The sequence below is a fragment of the Pinus tabuliformis genome, chromosome 6 (genome assembly GCF_031772625.1).
Source record: "Pinus tabuliformis cultivar Carrire ecotype Pingquan chromosome 6, CPIR1, whole genome shotgun sequence".
NCBI lineage: Eukaryota > Viridiplantae > Streptophyta > Pinopsida > Pinales > Pinaceae > Pinus > Pinus tabuliformis.
The window spans coordinates 1,995,985,370-1,996,005,815 of NC_142292.1; the positions used below are offsets into that span (position 1 = coordinate 1,995,985,370).

Below are 20,446 nucleotides of genomic sequence, written 5' to 3' on the forward strand. Positions count from 1 at the left end.
GTATACGAACTTTGTTCATTACATTGGTATCAGAGCATTCCTTTGAGTATACGAACTTTGTTCGCTACATTGCTATCAGAGTTGTTCGATCCTCTCGCTGCTCAACCACTGCACAAAGCCAGTTTAATCCAACCTTTGGCCATCAATCCTTGTCAACCTTGTTGTTGTCGCAACTAAAGCGTTTTGCTACACAAGTTGGATTTTCTCCATTTTTGCCAATTGGCCCTTGGTCATAAAAGAAAAAAAAAATAATTAAACTAACAATTGCACCACATGTTGCAAAAGAAACGTTATAAGGCAGGAGCATAGAAGATAAAAGTAAAAAAATTACGCAATTTTATTTATTTAACAACATTTCTATGAGAAAAACTTTGAAATTTAAAGTTTGCAAAATTGAGTTATATCATGGATTATAATTGCAAGATGGATTCATTGCTAAAATTATTGTCTAAAATTAAAAGAGTATATTTTAGTGAATGTTTCATCATTTCAAAATACATGATCTATTTTAAATCTGAATGGTTAATCTCAATATACATTTTGTGGCAACTTCTTTTTCATTCCTTAAATCATTGAATAATGAAATTGTTATTGAGTGTAATATTGAAATCAAAACTCATAATGAGCTTTCATCTACGTTCAAACTATCTCAATTATAACACCTATAAAATTTGTATTACAAACATTGATTTACTTAAATATAGCCAAGTAGGTACACCAAGTGATTTTAAACCATAAAATTCAAAGTTTTAAATCAAGAGAGGATGATGCAAAGTATCTTTGCTAAGAGATTTCTCCCACATTCCCTCCAAATTCTTCGATGAAGAATGTGCATAACATTCATAAATTAGCCCCTTGTAAAATCAAAATAAAATAGGAAAATGTCATCTTTGAAAGAACTCCTTTGCTCCTATTTCTAAATTGGTTCCTTTTGAATGTATGCAAAATCAAAATTAAAGAGAGTCTGTTATGGAAAAATATAGTCTGTCAATATTCTACTTCCAACTGATCAGAATTGTTGTTTATGGACTTTGCAAATGCAAGTTAAATTATACTAAGGGGTGTACACTAACATTCAAAGGAGCCAGGCGTAATGCAGTTACAAAATGGAAGAATAATGTACTTGTTCAATATAGTCATATATAAATGTTTGTTGAAGCCTTAGCATTGATGACAACATAACCAAACCCTGTGTTCGTGAGACCAGGCATTGGTGGAAGTGATTTCCTTTTACCATGAACAGAATTAAGAACCTTCCAATGGGATATTTTGGGCATCTCCATGAGTTGTGTTCAAAATGTAAATAAGGAAGTCGTCCAAGGAAAAAAGAACAGACTTCCTAAATCCTTAAGTAGGGTTTAAAATTTTTGTTCGAGGTACCTCGAAAAATAGTTGATGCATTGGATAGTTGAAATGGCATGATAACCAGATTTTAAGCCTATCTTGGTGAATATAGTGGCATCATGCAACTTTAGCAACTCATCAATCCTTGAAATATGATATATATTATTGATAGTCCTCTTGTTAAGCTCTCAACAATCAATGCACAATGTGAATGAACCATCCTTTCTAATTAACACAGGTGATGCAAATGGACTCTAGCTAGGGACAATGTGACCCATCTCTGGGAGCTTCAACATTATTTTTTCAATTTCATCTTTAAACAAGTGGGATATCTATAAGGAGGAACAATTACCAACTAATATCATGGTTCTAGTTCAACAATGAGTTCTTGCTCCCTTTCAAGTGGTAGCCGACGGAGTACATCTCGAAATACATCTAATTTGCAATTCCTTTTGTCTCTCGATTCAACATACCAAGCTTCCCATGCAATCCTTTTATAAAATATAACTGAGTTATTGCTTAGTCAAGCATAGGAAAATATAATTTGTTGGGACCTAGATGCATTCCTCATCTAGTGATTCACTGATGCCCCACTCCAAATTTCATTTGCATCTTAGACATGTTTGTGACATAAACTCTCGAAGTCTTCAACCATTGAGCACACACAGCCACATAAGCACCTACCAATGCAACCACATTACATTTAGAAGTCACCTTGTGGTTGGAGCACTTTTTCCATAGCCTGATTGATGACTTCTTCACTGAGATTGTTGATAACAGGAAGATGCTCTTGGACATTTGCAATAGCCTAATTGATGACTTCTTCACTGAGATTGTTGATAGCAAGAAGATGCTCTTGGACATTTGCAACCAAGAGTAATATTGTTAATTTTAGGTATGTTCTATGCTTAGAGAAATTTATTTCAATTTTCACAATTAGCTCAATATCTTTTCCAGATTATCAATCACATCAGCATTAAAGTAAGCTGCAGATAAAACATAAACATAAATCGCATAAGACAAGCCAAGACAAGAGGACACAAGATGTGGCGCTAGCCAGGGACAAACCCCAATGTGGGGAAACCCTTGATTAATTCTTCTTATATGTTCTTCAATAGTTCAACAGAGAGAGAGAGAGATAGTACGTTTACAACAGAGGTCAACACTTTGACTTATCTAGATAAGAGCATAGATCATCTCTAAGAAGATGATACATGAGATCAGTTGAAGACATGCTGCTTCAACTAATTCTCCAAGGCGACTCCTTCACTTATCGTTGTGCTGCATTTCATCATCATGTTGCACCTCACCGCGTTGCACCATGTTGCACCCATTATCACTATGCTGCATCTCATCACGCTTCATTAATCATGATTGTACCCATCACTGTACTGCATTATGTGCCATTGCTGCACCATGTTGCCATACTAACCTATGTGCTAGCTGCATCTTTCTTGCTTGTTGTCCCTTGCTTGCTTGTTGTCCCTAGCATGCTTGTTGTTGCATGCTAGTTGTCCCTTGCATGCTAGCTGTAACATTGCATCCTTGGTGTATTTGTTGCTAAGTACCATACAACTGTCCCAATGTTAGTTAGTTGTCCCTTGCATGCTGCTCTCCTTCGGAGACAGATGCTCCAGTTGTTTTGGCAGTTCCCGGCAGTTCTAGAAGTTCCTGGAAATTCTGGCAGTTCTGACTGTTCCCGACAGTTCCGGCTGTTCCCACAGTTCCCGACAGTTCCGGTTGTTCCCGACAGTTCCGGCTTTTCCGGCATTTCCGGCTTTTCCGACAGTTCCGGCTTTTCCGGCAGTTCCGGCTTTTCCTGCAGTTCTGGCTTTTCTGGCTTTTCCGACAGTTCCATCTTTTCCTGCAGTTCCGGCTTTTCCGGCTTTTCCAGCTTTTCTGGCTTTTCCAGTAGTTCCGGCTTTTCCGATAGTTCCAATTTTTCCAGCTTTTCCGGCAGTTCTGTCTTTTCCGGCAGTTCTGTCTTGTTCGGCTTTTCTGGCAGTTCCAGCTTTTTCAGCAGTTCCGTCTTTTCCGACTTTTCCGGCTTTCTGCCCTCTGGATCAGGGCAACGTTATTCCTTAGAATCTCTCCTCCTACTAAAACCCATAGACAAGTAGAGAGAGGAAGAGATCCCAAGTGTGTTGAAATGACTTGAAGGCCACCTCTATTTATACTAAAACGTTGAGCACATGTGGGATTTATTTGGTTGTTCGCCGACTTTGACGAATTGTTTTATAATGCAAACAAATTCATAACTCCATGAATACTTATCGAAATCAAATGATCTTTAGATCAATCCTACACCTTTCGATGAGAGGGATCCAATAAAAACATCAGCTGCCATAAATAAGATGACCCACATGGATTTTGGCCCTAGTTGCCAATTTTAACACTCCCTCTCAACTAGGGAGAACTCCATCCATTGATCCATATGTCCGACTATATTATATTTGCCATCAGTCCCCTGTACCGCTTTGATCTGCTGAGCTCCGCTCTGCTCTGCTCTGCTTTGATCTGCTGAGCTCTACTCTGTTGAACCATGAAGAAGAAGAATTGATCGAGAATGTCTCATACCATTCTCTACTGACCCGAAGTCAGTTTCATCTAAAGAGAGTGTGTCACATCACTCTTACTGACCCGAAGTCAGTTTTATTGATCCCAGATCAATATCACAAGAGAGTGTCTCAAACCACTCATACTGATCCCAAATCAGTTTCATTCATCCCAGATCAATGTCACAAGAGAGTGTCTCAAACCACTCATACTGATTCCAGATCAATGTCACAAGGGAGTGTCTCAAACCACTCATATTGATCCCAGATCAGTTTCATTCATCCCAGATCAATGGAGGTCATCCTAGCATAGGGAGTACGGTAGATACAGTGATGCGTCCATCAATAGTACTACTATGGTCCCTATCCTCATTTCCCTGCTCATTGATTAGATGAGAGGTACTTCCCATGAGTCCCAGACTGCATGGGTAGGATGCCTCGACAGGAGAACTAATCATCATGTCCACAGGAGAATGAATCATCCTGTCAGTGGATGCCACGGAGAACTAATCATCCTGGCCCACAGGAGAACTAATCATCCTATTCCACAGTCGCCACGGAGAACAAATCATCCTGGCCCACAGGAGAACTAATCATCCTGTTCCATAGTCGCCGCGGAGAACAAATCATCATGGCCCACTGGAGAACTAATCATCCTGTTCCACAGTTGCCACAGGAGAACTAATCATCCCGACCCACAGGAGAACTAATCATCCTGTTCCACAGTTGCCACGAGAGAACTAATCATCCCGGCCCACAGAAGAATTAATCATCCTGTTCATAGCACACCACCAAGGGAGGGTGAGTCGCCTTGTGGTCGTATGTTGCTCTAGTAAGTACCCAAAGCCCCCCAGAGCTCCTAGAGCTCAATGCATGCAACATGCAGGACCATTATAAGAAGATCTCTCAAACGACTCCAAGTCGTTCGGGAAAGTCACAGATTTGACCTTTCCCCGGGGCTTTGACAAAATGTCTGCAACCTGTACATCAATCTCAATGCGATGGAGCCTCCTCACTCATCGGCTTACCATATCGCAGATAAGGCAGTCTCTGATGTCTATCTGTTGGAGCAATCATCGAATACGGGATTCCTCAATAATCGAATCCCCCCTCTGGTTGTCACAGAGAATCACAAGTGGTATTCATCATGTGTACGAACAGCTCACTTAAGAGCTTCTGCAACCATGTAGCTTCACACAGGATCATACTCGTAGCTATGTATTCGGTCTCGGCGGTGTTTATACCAACCGACTTTTTCTTCCTGCTCATCCATGATATCGAAGCAAAATCCAAAGAGAACCAGCGCTGAAAAGTGCTCTAGTGATCCTCCACATTGCCTACCCAGTCAGCATTCGAATAATCATGCAGTTTCATATTTCCGGCAATGTATCTCAATCCATGAGAGATTGTGCCCCGAAGATATCTTAGAAGATTCTTGACACCAATCCAGTGAGGCTCAACCAAATATGAGCTCACCATGCTAATTGCAAAACATATGTCCGGACGGAAGTTCACCAAGAACATCAACACGAATGAGTTTATGAAACTCAGAGGCATTTCCCAAATCTGGTCCGACATCAATACCATATAACTTCTGAAAGTTAAGATCCTTGAGGTAGTCACAGGCTTGCAGTTTACCATTCCATATCCGGAATCCAACTCCCTCTTACTTCTGCAAATGAGACGGTCTGCACCTATCAGAAATAGGTCGTCCTCAAAAGGTGCCGTTATGAGAGGTCTATCATCCACAACCTTTGGGTAATGGTTTGGATCGGTTTCACTCCTAGTGAATCTCAGCTTCATCAGACAGCTATCAATCCTCTCATACTACGCCCGGGGTGTTTTGCTTCAAGCCATAGAGGGCTTTCTTCCACCTGTATACATGAGATTCTCGATCATGAATCTCAAACTCCTCGGGTTATTCCAAACCTGTGGACCTGCTGCATGAGGGGAATAGTCCCCTTATAATATTTTCCTTCGGTACATCTCAGACATGTACCTTCATGCTCTACTTGAATTCAAACATCCCTATCACCATTTGACTCACATCAAGTAGGGCCCCATATGTAGACCTCCGGTGTTATAAATGTGATATGTCAATTGACATGATCCCCAATGGACAATCCTACCAGTGTTTTTAAAACTGAAACCGGTGACCGGACCAATCCACCTAATGAATCAGTTTACCGACCAGAACCAATCTAACCGGGACTAGTTTGGTCTAAACGAACCGGTTTTAAAAAAATACATTAAATAATTAATTTTTAATGAAACAAAACTATTTTTAAGATTTAAAACCATGATTCCAAGCTAATAGAGACCAAATATGCAAAGTTTGCTCATTTATATACCATGTAAAGGTGAATATATCAAAATGGCACCAAGTGCAATACATATCATCAACAAAATACATAAGCAATGAAATTGCCTCTAGAGTGCAAAAACAAAGCCTACAAACTATGGGGCTAGTGGCCTACTACAAGACTCAAGTCTACATATATGATAATAGTGATCAACATTATCACTTGAAACTTCTCATGAGTCATCATGATCAAACTCAGTTGGTTGAGTCTCGACTCCCAAACTTTGCAGTCACAAACTTCTCTATTGGTTCAGTGACTTGAGTCTCAAACTTCTGAAGGTATTCTGCCCTAATATGCCCTATTACTTCATTTGGTGCTCCACATGGTTTTACATGGCCTCCTATCCCAGCCAAGTGTTGCTTGAACCTGTTAATACCCCCTCCTTCAATGGATTTTGGCAATATTTGCAGATCATTTTGTCATCAATCATATCACAATGAGCCCATGCAGTATCTTTGGCTTTTGGAGGCATGATGACTACTCCAAAATAGCTCCAACTCCAACTCCAAGATGACTACTCCAGCAAAAACTCAACACTCTCCAAGCTCACAAACAAACTCACAAACACTCATAAACACTCCAAATCAGATGTGTGAGACAAATGAGAGGGAGAGGGGCCTCTTAAAGGCTTGGAGAGGGTGTTTTTGGAGGGAAGGCACCCTTAGTTTCCCTCCAAAACCCTTAAAACACATTGAAAAACGCGTTGACTGGGCTCACGGTGGGCTTGCCTCCTAAACCGGCCGGTTAGAACCGATTAGTTGCAAAAATTGGTGAAGTCACCCCTCTGACCAGGTTTTTTGGCCAGTTTCAACCAATGGGCCTGCTAACAAGCCAGTTAGATCGGTAACCGGTTAGCAAGGCCGGTTTTGAATACTATGCATCCTGCAACTTGATACAATTGCCAACCCTGAACCCATGAGAAAAAGCATCTTTGAAAATTATATTTTTTAACACGTACCTTTCCATCGATGAATGCCACCTTGAAACCTTTGACTTCCATTTTCGAGATGGACACCAGGTTCTTCTTGCGATCAGGTACATAAAATAGATTCTGTAAATGAATAGAGTTACCCTTATTCAATTGAGAGTTAACATTCCCTACACCCTTTCCGGGATAGGTGGCATCGGCTCCAAGTATAATCCCACGATTGTTTCCATCTCTACCAAATTAGAGAGTGCACCCTTCTATCATATGAAGTGCCTTGAAGCACTACAATCAATAAGCCATATTCTCAAAGAATCTGAAGGAGAGGGCCAATACAAGATAACGCTCCTTTATCTTATCAAAAACAACATTTGATTCTTCAGACCTAGGGTTCCTTGTTTTCTTTGAAGAGTCATCCATTTCCTTGATGACCTGCATTACCTATCATTCCTTTGATCATTGAAGATGTCCCTGGAATGATTGTTATCTTCATCAAGAGATGTGCCTCTGCCATTCGGACACTCCTTCACATAATGACCGAACTTATTGCAACCAAGGCATTTGCCTTCCCTTCCACCCTTAGATCTGGACTTCCCAATGAAGTGATCTTTAGGTAGGCCATTAGAAACTTTCGCTGCGCCATTCTGATAATATTCTCTGCTTCGACTTCACCCTTGGTGAATTTGAAGAGGGATGAGGAATCCACTGATCCTTTTGTCCTTTCCTAACTATCTTCGGTGATTGCTCTTTCACTCTTGCTTGGGCATTGTCTTCACCTCAACTCCGATACCATGTTAATTTTAGGTATGTTCTATGCTTAGAGAAATTTATTTCAATTTTCACAGTTAGCTCAATATCTTTTCCAGATTAGCAATCACATCAGCATTAAAGTAAACTGCAGATAGAACATAAACATAAATCGCAAAAGACAAGCCAATACAAGAGGACACAAGATGTGGTGCTAGCCAGGGACAAACCCCAATGTGGGGAAACCCTTGATCAATTCTTCTTATATGTTCTTCAATAGTTCAGCAGAGAGAGAGAGAGAGAGATAGTACGTTTACAACAGAAGTCAACACTTTGACTTATCTAGATAAGAGCATAGATCATCTCTAAGAAGATGATACATGAGATCAGTTGAAGACATGCTGCTTCAACTAATTCTCCAAGGTGACTCCTTCACCTATCGTTGTGTTGCATTTCGTCATCATGCTGCACCTCACCGCGCTGCACCATGCTGCACCCATCATCACTATGCAGCATCTCATCACACTTCATTAATCATGACTGCACCCATCACTGTACTCCATTATGTGCCATTGTTGCACCATGTTGCCATACTGACCTATGTGTTGGTTGCATCTTGCTTGCTTGTTGTCCCTAGCATGCTTGTTGTCCTTAGCATGCTTGTTGTTGCATGCTAGTTGTCCCTTGCATGCTTGGTGTATTTGCTACTAAGTACCATACAATTGTCCCAATGTTAGTTAGTTGTCCCTTACATGCTGCTCTCCTTCGGAGACAGATGCTCCAGCTGTTTTGGCAGTTCCCAACAGTTCTGGCAGTTCCAGCTGTTCCTGACAGTTCCGGCAGTACAGGTCGTCCCCGGCAGTTCTGGTTGTTCCCGGCAGTTCCGGCAGTTCCGGCTTTTCCGGCAGTTCCGGCTTTTCTAGCAATTCCGGCTTTTCCAGCAGTTCCAGCTTTTCTGGCATTTCTGTCTTTTTCGGCAGTTCCGTCTTTTCTGGCTTTTCCGGCAGTTCCGGCTTTTCCAGCTTTTCTGGCAGTTCCTACTTTTCCAGCATTTCTGGCCTTTCTTACAGTTCTGGCTTTTCCGACAGTTCCGGCTTTAAGGCTTTTCCAGCGGTTCCGGTGTTTCCGGCTTTTCCAACAGTTCCGGCTTTAAGGCTTTTCCAGCGGTTCCGGTGTTTCCGGCTTTTCCAACAGTTCCAGCTTTAAGGCTTTTCCAGCGGTTCCGGTGTTTCCGGCTTTTCCGGCTTTCTGCCCTCTGAATCAGGGCAACGTTATTCCTTAGGATCTCTCCAGCTACTAAAACCCAAAGACAAGTAGAGAGAGGAAAAGATCCCAAGTGTGTTGAAATGACTTGAAGGCCACCTCTATTTATACTAAAACGTTGAGCACATGTGGGGTTTATTTGGTTGTTGGCCGACCTTGACGAATTGTCTTATAACGCAAATGAATTCATGACTCCATGAATACTTATCGGAATCAGATGATCTTTAGATCAATCCTACACCTCTCGATGAGAGGGATCCAAGAAAAATATTAGCTGCCATAAATAAGATGACCCACATGGAGTTTGGCCCTAGTTGCCAATTTTAACAAATATGGTCGCTATTTAGGGGTTGATCATTTAGATTAAGACCCTAGGGAACAACCCTCATCACAATTGTAGGTTTGTTTAGATACTGACATATAGCTCGAAACATTCAAAGATAAGAGCATGCTATGTTAGATGAAGGTAGAGAGAAACATGAAACAGAGGGATATTTCTACTTTGTTTGATTTATTGTCAGCATTTAATAGCTACTAAATCTTTTGTACATTTTCTTTTGCTTAATTTTCTGGTTGTTTGTTTAATTGTTGCTTGCAGATCCACTTGTATAGAAAATACATGGTTGTCTGGACATGGCGCAAACGAGCCCACGAACAATAATCCCGTGGTAGTTACAATTTTTAATCTAACTTTGCCATTTCTGTTTTCTAATGTGATTGCTTTTTTTGCCATTTCCATTCTCTAATGCCTTGATTGATATTTTGGTAATTTAGAAGAGGGGATTTTTGTGGACAAGGTTATTTTAAAGTACAAATAATAACGTCATGCATTTCTTCACTAGTTTTTATACATGGATAAATGAGATATCGTAAAGTAGGCACCATGGTTTACTAACCAAGTTTGTAAAAGGATTTAAGACTCAATCCTCGACCTAAATCACTTGGTTCAGAAGGTTCAGAAATTTACAAAATGTCAATGATGATATTACTAGCTAAAAAAATTTAAAATGTCTAAATTTTCAAGGAACTGTGTTTTATTCACCATACTCCTTAATGACGTTTACTACTATTCTATGAAAGTAATGACATTAGAATATCGACAATTCTTCTGCTAAAAATATTTCCATAATAGGAAAACATTGGTTGAGGTAATGAAACATAATATTATATAATATATAAGTTTGATCGTATTCTGTTAAAATGAAAAGCACAAGGTCTATATTGAGGAGGAGAAAGATATTGTGTGATTCGCAGGAATACATGTCTAAACATGACAACCCAACACTTTCTAAAATATAATAAGGATTCAGAAAGATTGGGATGAAAATAAATTTTTGAGACTTTTAAAAAGACTGTAAATCGAATATTACAATATGAAGTTTTATTCAAAATGCAGAATTAGATGAGCAACTTTTTATTTATATGTCAAATATTTACAAGAAATGATAGGTGGAAACCCCTCTGAACATACCTATGAATTCTTCGACTTCCTTCCTATCTATTTACTGCATAGCTAGTTTATGCCCTTCTGAAAAAAATTGCTCTATTTTAGCAACCAAAGATATGCATCCTACATCCATCTTCACTTATGTCCATTAGATTGATACTTACATCTAAGTACCTTGTTTCGGCATTTTGTTAACTTACACTTATTGAACTAACAAATCTACTTAAACCCAAGTTTATTAAATTAACACCTCTATCCCATTTTCCATGTAAAAAGGGTTTCTCAACATAAGATTATAATACAAAGAGCAACTGTATTTTGTAAATGAATATGAGAAGCGAAACCAAGGATCTTTTCTATTATGCTATTTAATTCCAATCATATCTTCCGTTGAAAACAAATCTGTTATCCCTTTAGCTTACTTTTGGATTGTAGATGTGAATAATAATCCTAACATGAACATTTGATGACAATCTAATAGGAAAGGGATTTCCCCCTCGTGGGGTTTTTCCCTGGTTGGCTGTCTTCTATTGTGATTTTGGTTTATTGTTCTATCTACAATTGCTTACTATTATTGAAGATTGAAGATAATTGGATAAACTGATTGCTATTGAAAGAAGAAATTGTTATAAGTGATTGTTACAGCATAAAACATTGAAAAATTAACAGATCAAATTGGGTTTTGGTTAAAGACCGAATGATCAGAAAATATTTTAAAATACTTGAGCATGGCCAAAATCCAGATCAGGAATGTCGTCCTGATACCAATGAAATGAACAAAGTCCATTTACTAAAGAAAAATCCGACATAAAGAAAATAAACAGAAATCCATATAGGACAGAACATATATATACAATGAATAAAATAGATGATAGATAATTTCATGATACAGTGCCACGAGGCAATGTACGTATACACAATGACTAGTCAACATGGTTGAACAGTCATGTCCTTTATATAGGTCATCTCTCTTCGCTAGGACATGACACATCATTCACATTTATTATTATTTATTTATGCGAGGTTTTATGTGTGTGTGTGTGTGTGTTCAAGCAAGAACCATGACTCTCTCTGGACTGGTCAACTTTGGTGGTTTTTAGCTGAGTTGACCACCATGGAAACTAGCTTCTAGTCATTATAACACTGAAATAATTATCAGAAATACAGTAATTCGTCTAATGTAAACGGCCGAGGTAACTTCTCTGTATATTTAATAAAGTATTTTCCTTTTTCCAAAATATCAAGGCCCAGTCAGATTCGTTTCACTTAATTCTATCAAGTAGAATAATTTCAAGCATTAAAACATTGACGAAGTTTTATGAAGATCAAAAACCCAGTAACAAACACAAGAAGTAGCCTACCAGCAGACATGGACCAGGATTTAATGTACTTCTCCGGTAGAGAGTCTGAAGTGATATTCCATGCTTCCATGTGCTGTTTGAAAAGAAGAAATCATTTGTGTTTACACAATAGTTAATCTTATCTTTAGCTAAAGCACTGAGGTAATAATAACCAGATCCTGACACACTTTACCTATAAAGGAGCACCCATTTCCTTCCTTGTGCCAATGTTGGTAGTTCAGAACACAAATAATTGCTAAAATGCCTTGAAAGAAGCAAGGAAGGCTCAGACATTTCCATAAGCATGTCTTGTTGAACAGATTTGTGAAAATCTTTTTCTGACTTTATATCATGGTCTGTAACAACATGCTGGTCACCTTCATCACCATTACCTGCACCGTTAGCATCTTCCTGGTTAGAATTTTGAGGAGAGCTCCTCCCTTGATAATGTTTTTTGCCTGAGGAACTCTTAGACTTGGTACTCTGTCGTTTCCTGCTCCCAGCAATTCTTGTCCCTTTAGTTGAGTACTGTTCATTCATTTCAATATTGCATTCATCCTTCCCTTCACTGTCTTCTGCACGCCTAATACTTGCTTCTGAACATGACAGAAAAGAGTAGAGGAAGGACATAAAAGAAGTAGTGTCTGGCCCCCCAGCCTGATCTGATGATCCCTTTTCTGAAAATGTCTTTGGATATCTCCTTTTCTTCTCCATGTCATTCTCCTGCCAAGAATTGAGAACCAAAGTCACCTTCACATTTTCCCAGTGCAAGATAAGAAACAATTTTAGACCTCTTCTAATAACAACTGACAGTTACACCCAATTTATCAAAGAAAGACATGAACATCATTGAAATTTGAATGGGTGAAAGAAGGACGAAGAGCCAGGTTTTGTGGACAGATGGAGAGATGCCCCAAATATGAGGAAGCAGAAAAAGGACAGCACTAAAAAGAATAAGATAGGATAATTTTAATCGTGTCCAACAAGAAGACCACCAATCAGTCAAAGGAGCTGCTAATTACAACAGTGTAGAATGTAAAGTGGGAGTGGAAAGGCTGCTCCTATAAAACGTATATAAAGTAGCAAGGTAAAAAAAGATCTATACTAGATAAGCTTTTGTAGTCTAACACAATGACACAGGAGAGCAGATAAATGATGTAGAAACATGCAAGTACAGCAGTGAACCCAAGAATAACTCCTCTAGTAAGGGGAGAGGAGATGATTTATCGCGCGAAGGACACTAATCAACCATCCCCTATGCTCCCACTCCTAACTCTTGAGGCCAAAGTGAAGAAACTGATGATAAATGACTAATCGGATGATCTGGAAGGGCTGGAAAATCTGGTCTGTGATATGTCTCGCTGCCTGGTAGCCCCTGGAACTCTCTAAAAAGACAATGAAAACATCCTCTAATCTCATAATATGTCAGACGGTTGAACACAAAGTGTTCCTCCGTCTCAATCTATTAAGGATGACAGAACTGGCATATAATTTTGTCCTGTGGAATATGATAACCTGTTTGCAACCAAAACCAATGAGATCCCACACAAATCTGTCCAAATGAAATCTTGAGAGCATGCATCTAGTGTTTGCGTGTATAAGGGACTCCAATAATAATATTGTCCCTCAGCTCCATGAAATGCTTTATGCAAAAGGATATCTTAGGGTTTAACTTAACCCTCCCCGAGTCCCCCCTCCCCACCCCATCCAATGGAGGATCTACCTAGGTAACCCAAATATAATGTTTGAAGATGTCCTTTTTGATGATCTTATTGAACTCCAACTTGGTTGGTAAGAGTTGACCAAATTAAGAGAATATCTGAGAGGAGAGAGGCAGTCCATCAAGATCCCAACTGATTGTAGTGGACAACTCACCTTTGCAATCCAATATCGAGCTCAGTTAGAAGTGTAGGAACTAGCGATGGCCTCCAAAGAGCAATAAGCAACGTAAGAATAGTGGGCTCTACCATCAAATGAGTTAACATAATGCTTGATGTAGGGAAAAAGGAAAACCAAACCAAAAACGTTTTCAATCATAAGGGTAAGGGCTATGAACTCTACATGAACAATGGCCAATGGAACTATCCTCTTATATCTAATGATGTGGCAGAGCATGAGGATTTGATCATTTGAACTCTCTCCATCATGGCACAGTCCAACTCAAGTAGACTAGCTCCCAATAACTCCAAACCATAGATAATTCTAGGTCTAATAATGCTTTCCATGAGATCCATCTTGGACGAGATGTCCTAGAAGTGGTTCTAAAAGCAATGGTGTTGATTTTTAATGTACCTTGGACAAGTGGTTTCACATGGGTTAGTCTCTACCTAGGGAAATATGTCCAAAATAATTCTTTTCCTAAGTGTGACTTTATAAAGTGAAAGTGACTTTATAAGTGGTAAAGTCAATGTTGAATTATAAAGTGAAAAGTGACTTTAGACATAAAGTACAATGTGGGTACCTTATTTAATGGGTGAGTTAAAATATAGAAACTGAGAATTAAATGCACATTTATTTTCATCCCTTGATCTAAATGAATCTGAGCCATTAGATCTTAGGGTTGCCCAAAAGTCATTTAGGGAAACAAAAGGGGGAAAAGAAAAGAGAGACTGCATTCATTCTTCATGAGCATATTGGAGAAAGGAGGTTGAGAGCTAGAAAAAGTTCTGAAAGAGAAATTTGTTGCAGCAAGTTGAAGGAGTGATTTCTGGGCAAAGTTCAGTTCCGTGAAATCGAGGCATAGAAGACAGCAGAAGGTACAGTACAAACAGCGTTTAATGCTATGAGCTGCATGTCATTCGAGAGAAGTTTTTGAGAGAAAAAAATGAAAAATTTTGTACAGTCCGTACAGCAATATGGAAATCTGTGCAGTCCGTACGGAATCCATACAGTACAGTCTGTATCCGTACATTATATATTTTCAGCTTCAAGTGGGAACGTAAATAGAGGCAAAGTGGGCACGGTTTTCAAGGAGTTTTGGACTGAAGAGATAAGTTGTATTTTTTTGTTTTGTTTTGTCTACAAACGTATTATCCTGAACTTGAAAGATAAATAAATTTGAAGAGCTCTCTAACAGGTTTTCCCCAGAGAAGATTGAAGGGGTTTTGCCTGGGTCTAAGTTGACCAAAAATCTGTGTATTTTTATGTGTTGTTGGTCTGTTTAAGTCCATATTTATTTTCAGTATGTGTTGACAGTCCCATGCGTTCTAATCTGAAAATTTCATTTCCAGAATTCTATATGTTGAATGTATGTTTATGGGAAAGGGCATTTAACTGAATGGGAGTAATAAGGTGAAATTAAAACCGGGTTGGGATTGCAAGAAACTTTTTAGTCATTAAATTTCAACAAATGGCGCTCAAGGAGAGAAAGGGAACCATTATTGATCCAAGCTTGCACAACTTTGCTCAAGCTAAACCTATAGCCTCGAAGATCTAAAACCCCAATTATGAGTAAGCAGTGGTGATCTTGACCTCCACCCCCTAAAAGTACAAATGGTACTTTCATAGAACATTTTCATCCCATTGAAGATCATTACCTTGGCTTTACCAAACTTGGCCATCAATTGATGAATATTACAAAAACTAGCTAAGGCATCAATTCGTCTCTGTAACCCTTCCCACATTGGGGACAAGAGGATCATGTCACCTACGAAAAAGGAAAATGGAGATCAAAGCTATTGAAGAAGGAACCTACCTCTCAGATGTATCTGCTCCCAAATAAAACACTCCAACTCATCGATGTAAATTCCAAATAGTGTTGGAGAAAAAGGCATCCCTACTCCATCCTAATGGAACTCCGGATATAGTTTGACAATCTATGAGCTTCGCAGTGTTGCCAAGCATGGACTCATTGGGGTGCATGAGAACCATGATGAGGACCTCTAAGAAACCAATGTCTCTAAGTCTCTAGAACAAGGCCCCTCTCATGACCAAGACAAACACCTTTTGAAAGTCAACAAACAACAAAAGGCTTTTGAAGATCGATGCCTAACCTCCTTGATGATATCCTCAAGTGTGAGGATTTGATTAATGGAAATTTGAGAGAACATTTTTCATCCCATTGAAGATCATTACCTTGGTTTTACCAAGTATAGCCATCGACTGACGAAGATTACAAAAACTAGCTTAAGGCATCAAGTCATCTCTATAACCCTTCCAACATGGGGACAAGAGGATCACATCATCTGCAAAAAGGAAAATGGAGATCAAAACTGAATGAAGAAGTAACCTATACCCTAATTGTATATGCTCCTAAAGAAAAGACTATGACTCGTCAATGTAAAGCCCAAACAATGTACGAGAAAGGCAGCCTCCCTACTCCATCCCAATGAAACCCTTGGTGGAGTTTGAAACTCCATGAGCTTTGTGCAGCCTACTAAGAATCGAGTCATAAGAGTGCATGATAACCACGATGAGGACCTCGAAGAAGACAATGGCACTAACTCTCTACATCAAGGCCCCTCTTAGGACCAAGTTGAACACCTCTTGAAAGCCAATGAAACAACAAAAGATTTTTGAAAATTGATGCTTAGTCTCCTCAAAGATTTCCTCAAGTCTACGCATCTAATCAATGGTCTATTATTCTACTCTAAATCCTGCCTACCCTCTAGCTCGAAGGTGTCTCCTCTTAAGCTCCTCAAATAACCTAAGATGAAAGATTATAACATAAAGCCTCAACAAAGTGTGGCCCACCATAATTGTCCAATAATTATTTGGATTTACTATAGAATCTGATTTGTGGGTCGAGTTAATGGCGTGGTGGCACCATGTCTATGGAAATCCCTGGCAAACAACATACTTGAACAAATCAATAATGTAATCAAGTACTTAAAAGTGTCGGTGTACCATGTTTGAAAAACCTAGCATGAAAGCCCTCTACATGGCCTTGCTACTAGTCTTCATCTCCCAAATCGTCTATCTAATATGTGTAGAAGAATAGGTAACATGGGACTTGGGGGAGAAGGTGACTCCAATGGGAGGTTGTTGAAGAGGGCATTCATATGGATGAACATCACCTAGGAATCAAGGTCAAAGGGGAGATTTGAATAGTGAGGGAAGATGTGCAACAAAAGGACTATAGAGAATGATGATGAGCCACACATAAGATGTATCTTCTATCTGAAATATAGAGGTATTACGTGCAATGGAGGAGGTAGTCATATGGTTGATGGTGGGTGTATGTAATGGGGTTATGAAGAAGGTCATGACGAAGTTGTTTGCGGTGTGCCTTGATGTCATCATCGTACCATCAACTCATAGGGTTGGACTCATGATTCAAGGGATGGGAAGGAAGGCAATACAAGGATATGAGATGAGGACCACTTGCTATATGGCAAAAGGAAGGCGATCATATTTAGAGGCGGCAAACTCCAAGGATGAAAAGAAAGATAGAAGGAAGTAGTTAGCTAAGTCAAGAAGAAACAATATTTGAATCCCTCATGTCAAACAAGATAGTAATGTCAAGAGGGGATGAGAAAGGAGGGGGCTAAGGGAGGAAGGTCGGCTCTAAGGGAGAAGGACAAGAAGGTATGGTCAAAGAGAGGAAAGGGTGTAACTAAAAACCGAAAGATGTGAAAGAATAGATCCTAGTTGACCAATACATAATCAACCACACTTGCCTCCATACTATGCAGGAAGCATGTAAACCTCTGAAAATTTGAAAAGTGAGGGAGGTTATTCAATATTAGCATCCCATGGGACTTGCTAAGGTCAAAAGATGTCTTTCATACACTAAGAGGGTCCCACAGCATCTTGAAAATTCCTATGGAGATTCATTGAATCTAGATCAATCTTGTGAAGACAAAAAGCATCCTCTGACCTATCATGAAGTGGACTTTGGGACATCTAATAGAGCATCGAAATCTCCCAAGAGAACGACACCACCCAAGGTAGAATATTAAACAATACTTGCACATAAATCCTAGTAAGGACCCCTATCTAAATCAATATGCAGGGAGAAACCTAAATATTTAGAAGGGAAGTAAAACATAGCAACATAGATATCTCAAGGGATACAGCATGCCACAAATCCTAATCCACATGAATCTAGCGGATTCATTTGATGGTGACTCTAGACTAGAGGAAGTAACGAAACAAACAACACACATTGAACCACAAACATTGAGGAAACTCTTCATCTCTTTTCTACTATAACCAACAAGGAAATCCCACATGGACTATTATACAATATAAGAATGACAAGTGTCAAATTAAGGTTTTATAAAACTTCAAGGTGGTGCACTCTCCAAGCATGATACTCTTTGAGCTCAATGCCTCTCCTTTGAGATGGTGTGATCTCCAACAAGCTAGCAATGTAATGACCCCTCTTCCATGGTGGTTTGCTCCTAAACATGTCTTTTTGTGCTCAACGCCCCTAAACATGTGTGCCAATGTAGTTACTATGCTTCTCTTCCACATATGTGCCTTGGTTCAACCTCCATGAAGTATGATCCTCAAGCTATGTTAGGGTCTTACCCTAACCTCCTTATTCATGAAATGTTATTAATGTATGAGGCAACTTTCCTTGAATTAGACCCACTAAATAGTTAGTTGATAGTCAATCTTTGTAAAAAGGGTTATTTTTATTTAAAAATCCCAAATTAAGTAGTGAGATCGCATTATAAGTGGGCCCATAAGCAATTAATAATCTTTATGGATAATTATATATTGAGTAGAAGGTTATGTAATATTTTGTCAAGAGTTGTTATTGTATTTGGAACTATGGTCTAGGACATTACCCCCTTGCAGAAGCAAGTGAATATAACTCTATTTTTTATCAAGACATTTTTCTCAAGGTTTATCTATTTTCTCTTGTGTTCTTTGGTTCTGCAATACATTTTATGTGGTTACTTTGAAGTTTTGGGGTTAGGTACATTACAAGTGGTTTTAGAGCGCCAAAAAAGGGAGATTTTTTTTCTCTTTTTGTAAGTTTTTTAAGGAAAAGAAAAAAGACAACAACATTTAGATCATTTTTTGAAATATTTTGCACCGAATTTGAATAAAGTAGCTATTATTTTGAATTCCTTTTCAAAAAATATCCAAGTTCAAAAAAAATGTCCAAATTAGAGTCTGGAAAGTGAAGTTATCGTTGATTTAAAATAAGTCCCTTTTTAGGGTTTTCCCATGTGGTAGCTTCAAACTTCACAAATTGGATGTCTTTTAATAGAGTGCACAAAATTCAATCAAAGTGGTGCTAGTAGATCCATAGAAGCTATGACATTTCATAATTAGGGTCATAATAACCAATTTGAGAAGCATAGCAAAAGTTAAGCTCATTTTACGTTTTTAGCCTCAAACCCTCCCTTGAAAAAATAAGTTCCTTTCTAGTGAGTCTAAGAGTTTTTTCTTGGATCAACAAGGTCTTGAATTTTTGAACTTTTTTAGAGATGTGTTACGACATTCTTAAATAACACAATGATATGTCATTATGTGGGTAAAACTATAAGAAGCGAAGAATACATGTAGGAAATACAAGCATAATCACCTTGTTGGTAACCCTTGTAATAACTATTGGCACCACTTCCAATAGCGTCGCATTAGATAGTATATGTATATGGAACATCACTTCCACATACCTTTGGGTATATATAAAGTCCCTAAGTGCACCTGAAACTAGTTTTAGATAAATTAATCAATCATTTTGTTGCTATAGTACATTGAGAACAACACTTGAAGAGATCACTCTCAGTACCTAGTTGGTTAAGCAATATGACTCAAACCTCCTTAATTAGTTTCTTAAGGTATTGGATTGAGTACTATTGTTGGACCTTACATGTATATTAGAGAGCTATAGCCCCTAACACTAGCTTGTCCTCGAGATTTAACAACCTTTTTTATCAGCTCACTCATTATGGAGCCTTATTAACCACCTCATAACAACACCTTGAACAATATGACCACTTTCTCTATCATTAATAGGTTCAACACCCTGGATGCTTAATATAAGAATCTTAATAGACAACTTTAACAACTTCAACAGACCATAGCTAGTCGGGATCAAACACCGAGTGAGAAATTGGAGAATTTAAATGAGAAGTTGGCACCTATACCAATTTAAGGCATACTAGAAGAAGGCATGCACAACACATTTACCCACACCAAGAAAAAGCTTCTAACTGAAATCTATTTATCCACCAAAATCCCTCTTTGGGTCCTCACAACCATATGTGTAATAACATGTGGCATTGTTTTCCTAGGGTGGACCTTAACAAGTTTGATGGTTTTGACCCATTAGAACGGGTCACCCAAATGGAAGACTACTTCTCCCTCCATGACATTATTGATGACATTACTCAGGGTGAGGGTCTTGTGATTGGATGTGAAACTATGGTGATGGTGGGAATGACAAAAAAGCTTATGTGGGCTACATCACTGGAAGTCAATTTGTTAAAGCTATCCATGCACATTTTGAGAGACATAACCACTATTTGGGGTGGCTTGCCAAGTTAACACCAAATAGGCTC

At 38.9% G+C, this 20,446-nt stretch overlaps 1 protein-coding gene across 1 annotated transcript in view; it reads right to left on the bottom strand.

Moving 5' to 3' along the window:
- The window catches only part of LOC149267246 (TLD-domain containing nucleolar protein), a 178,212-nt gene that overhangs the window by 106,904 nt on the left and 50,862 nt on the right, over nucleotides 1-20,446 (bottom strand). The window contains exons 2-3 of the mRNA XM_089432026.1: nucleotides 12,178-12,707; nucleotides 12,006-12,078 (exon numbers count right to left, since the gene is read on the bottom strand). Coding sequence (XP_089288152.1) covers nucleotides 12,006-12,078; nucleotides 12,178-12,698 — 594 coding nt within the window. The 5' untranslated portion in view covers nucleotides 12,699-12,707. The remainder of the gene's footprint in view (nucleotides 1-12,005; nucleotides 12,079-12,177; nucleotides 12,708-20,446) is intronic.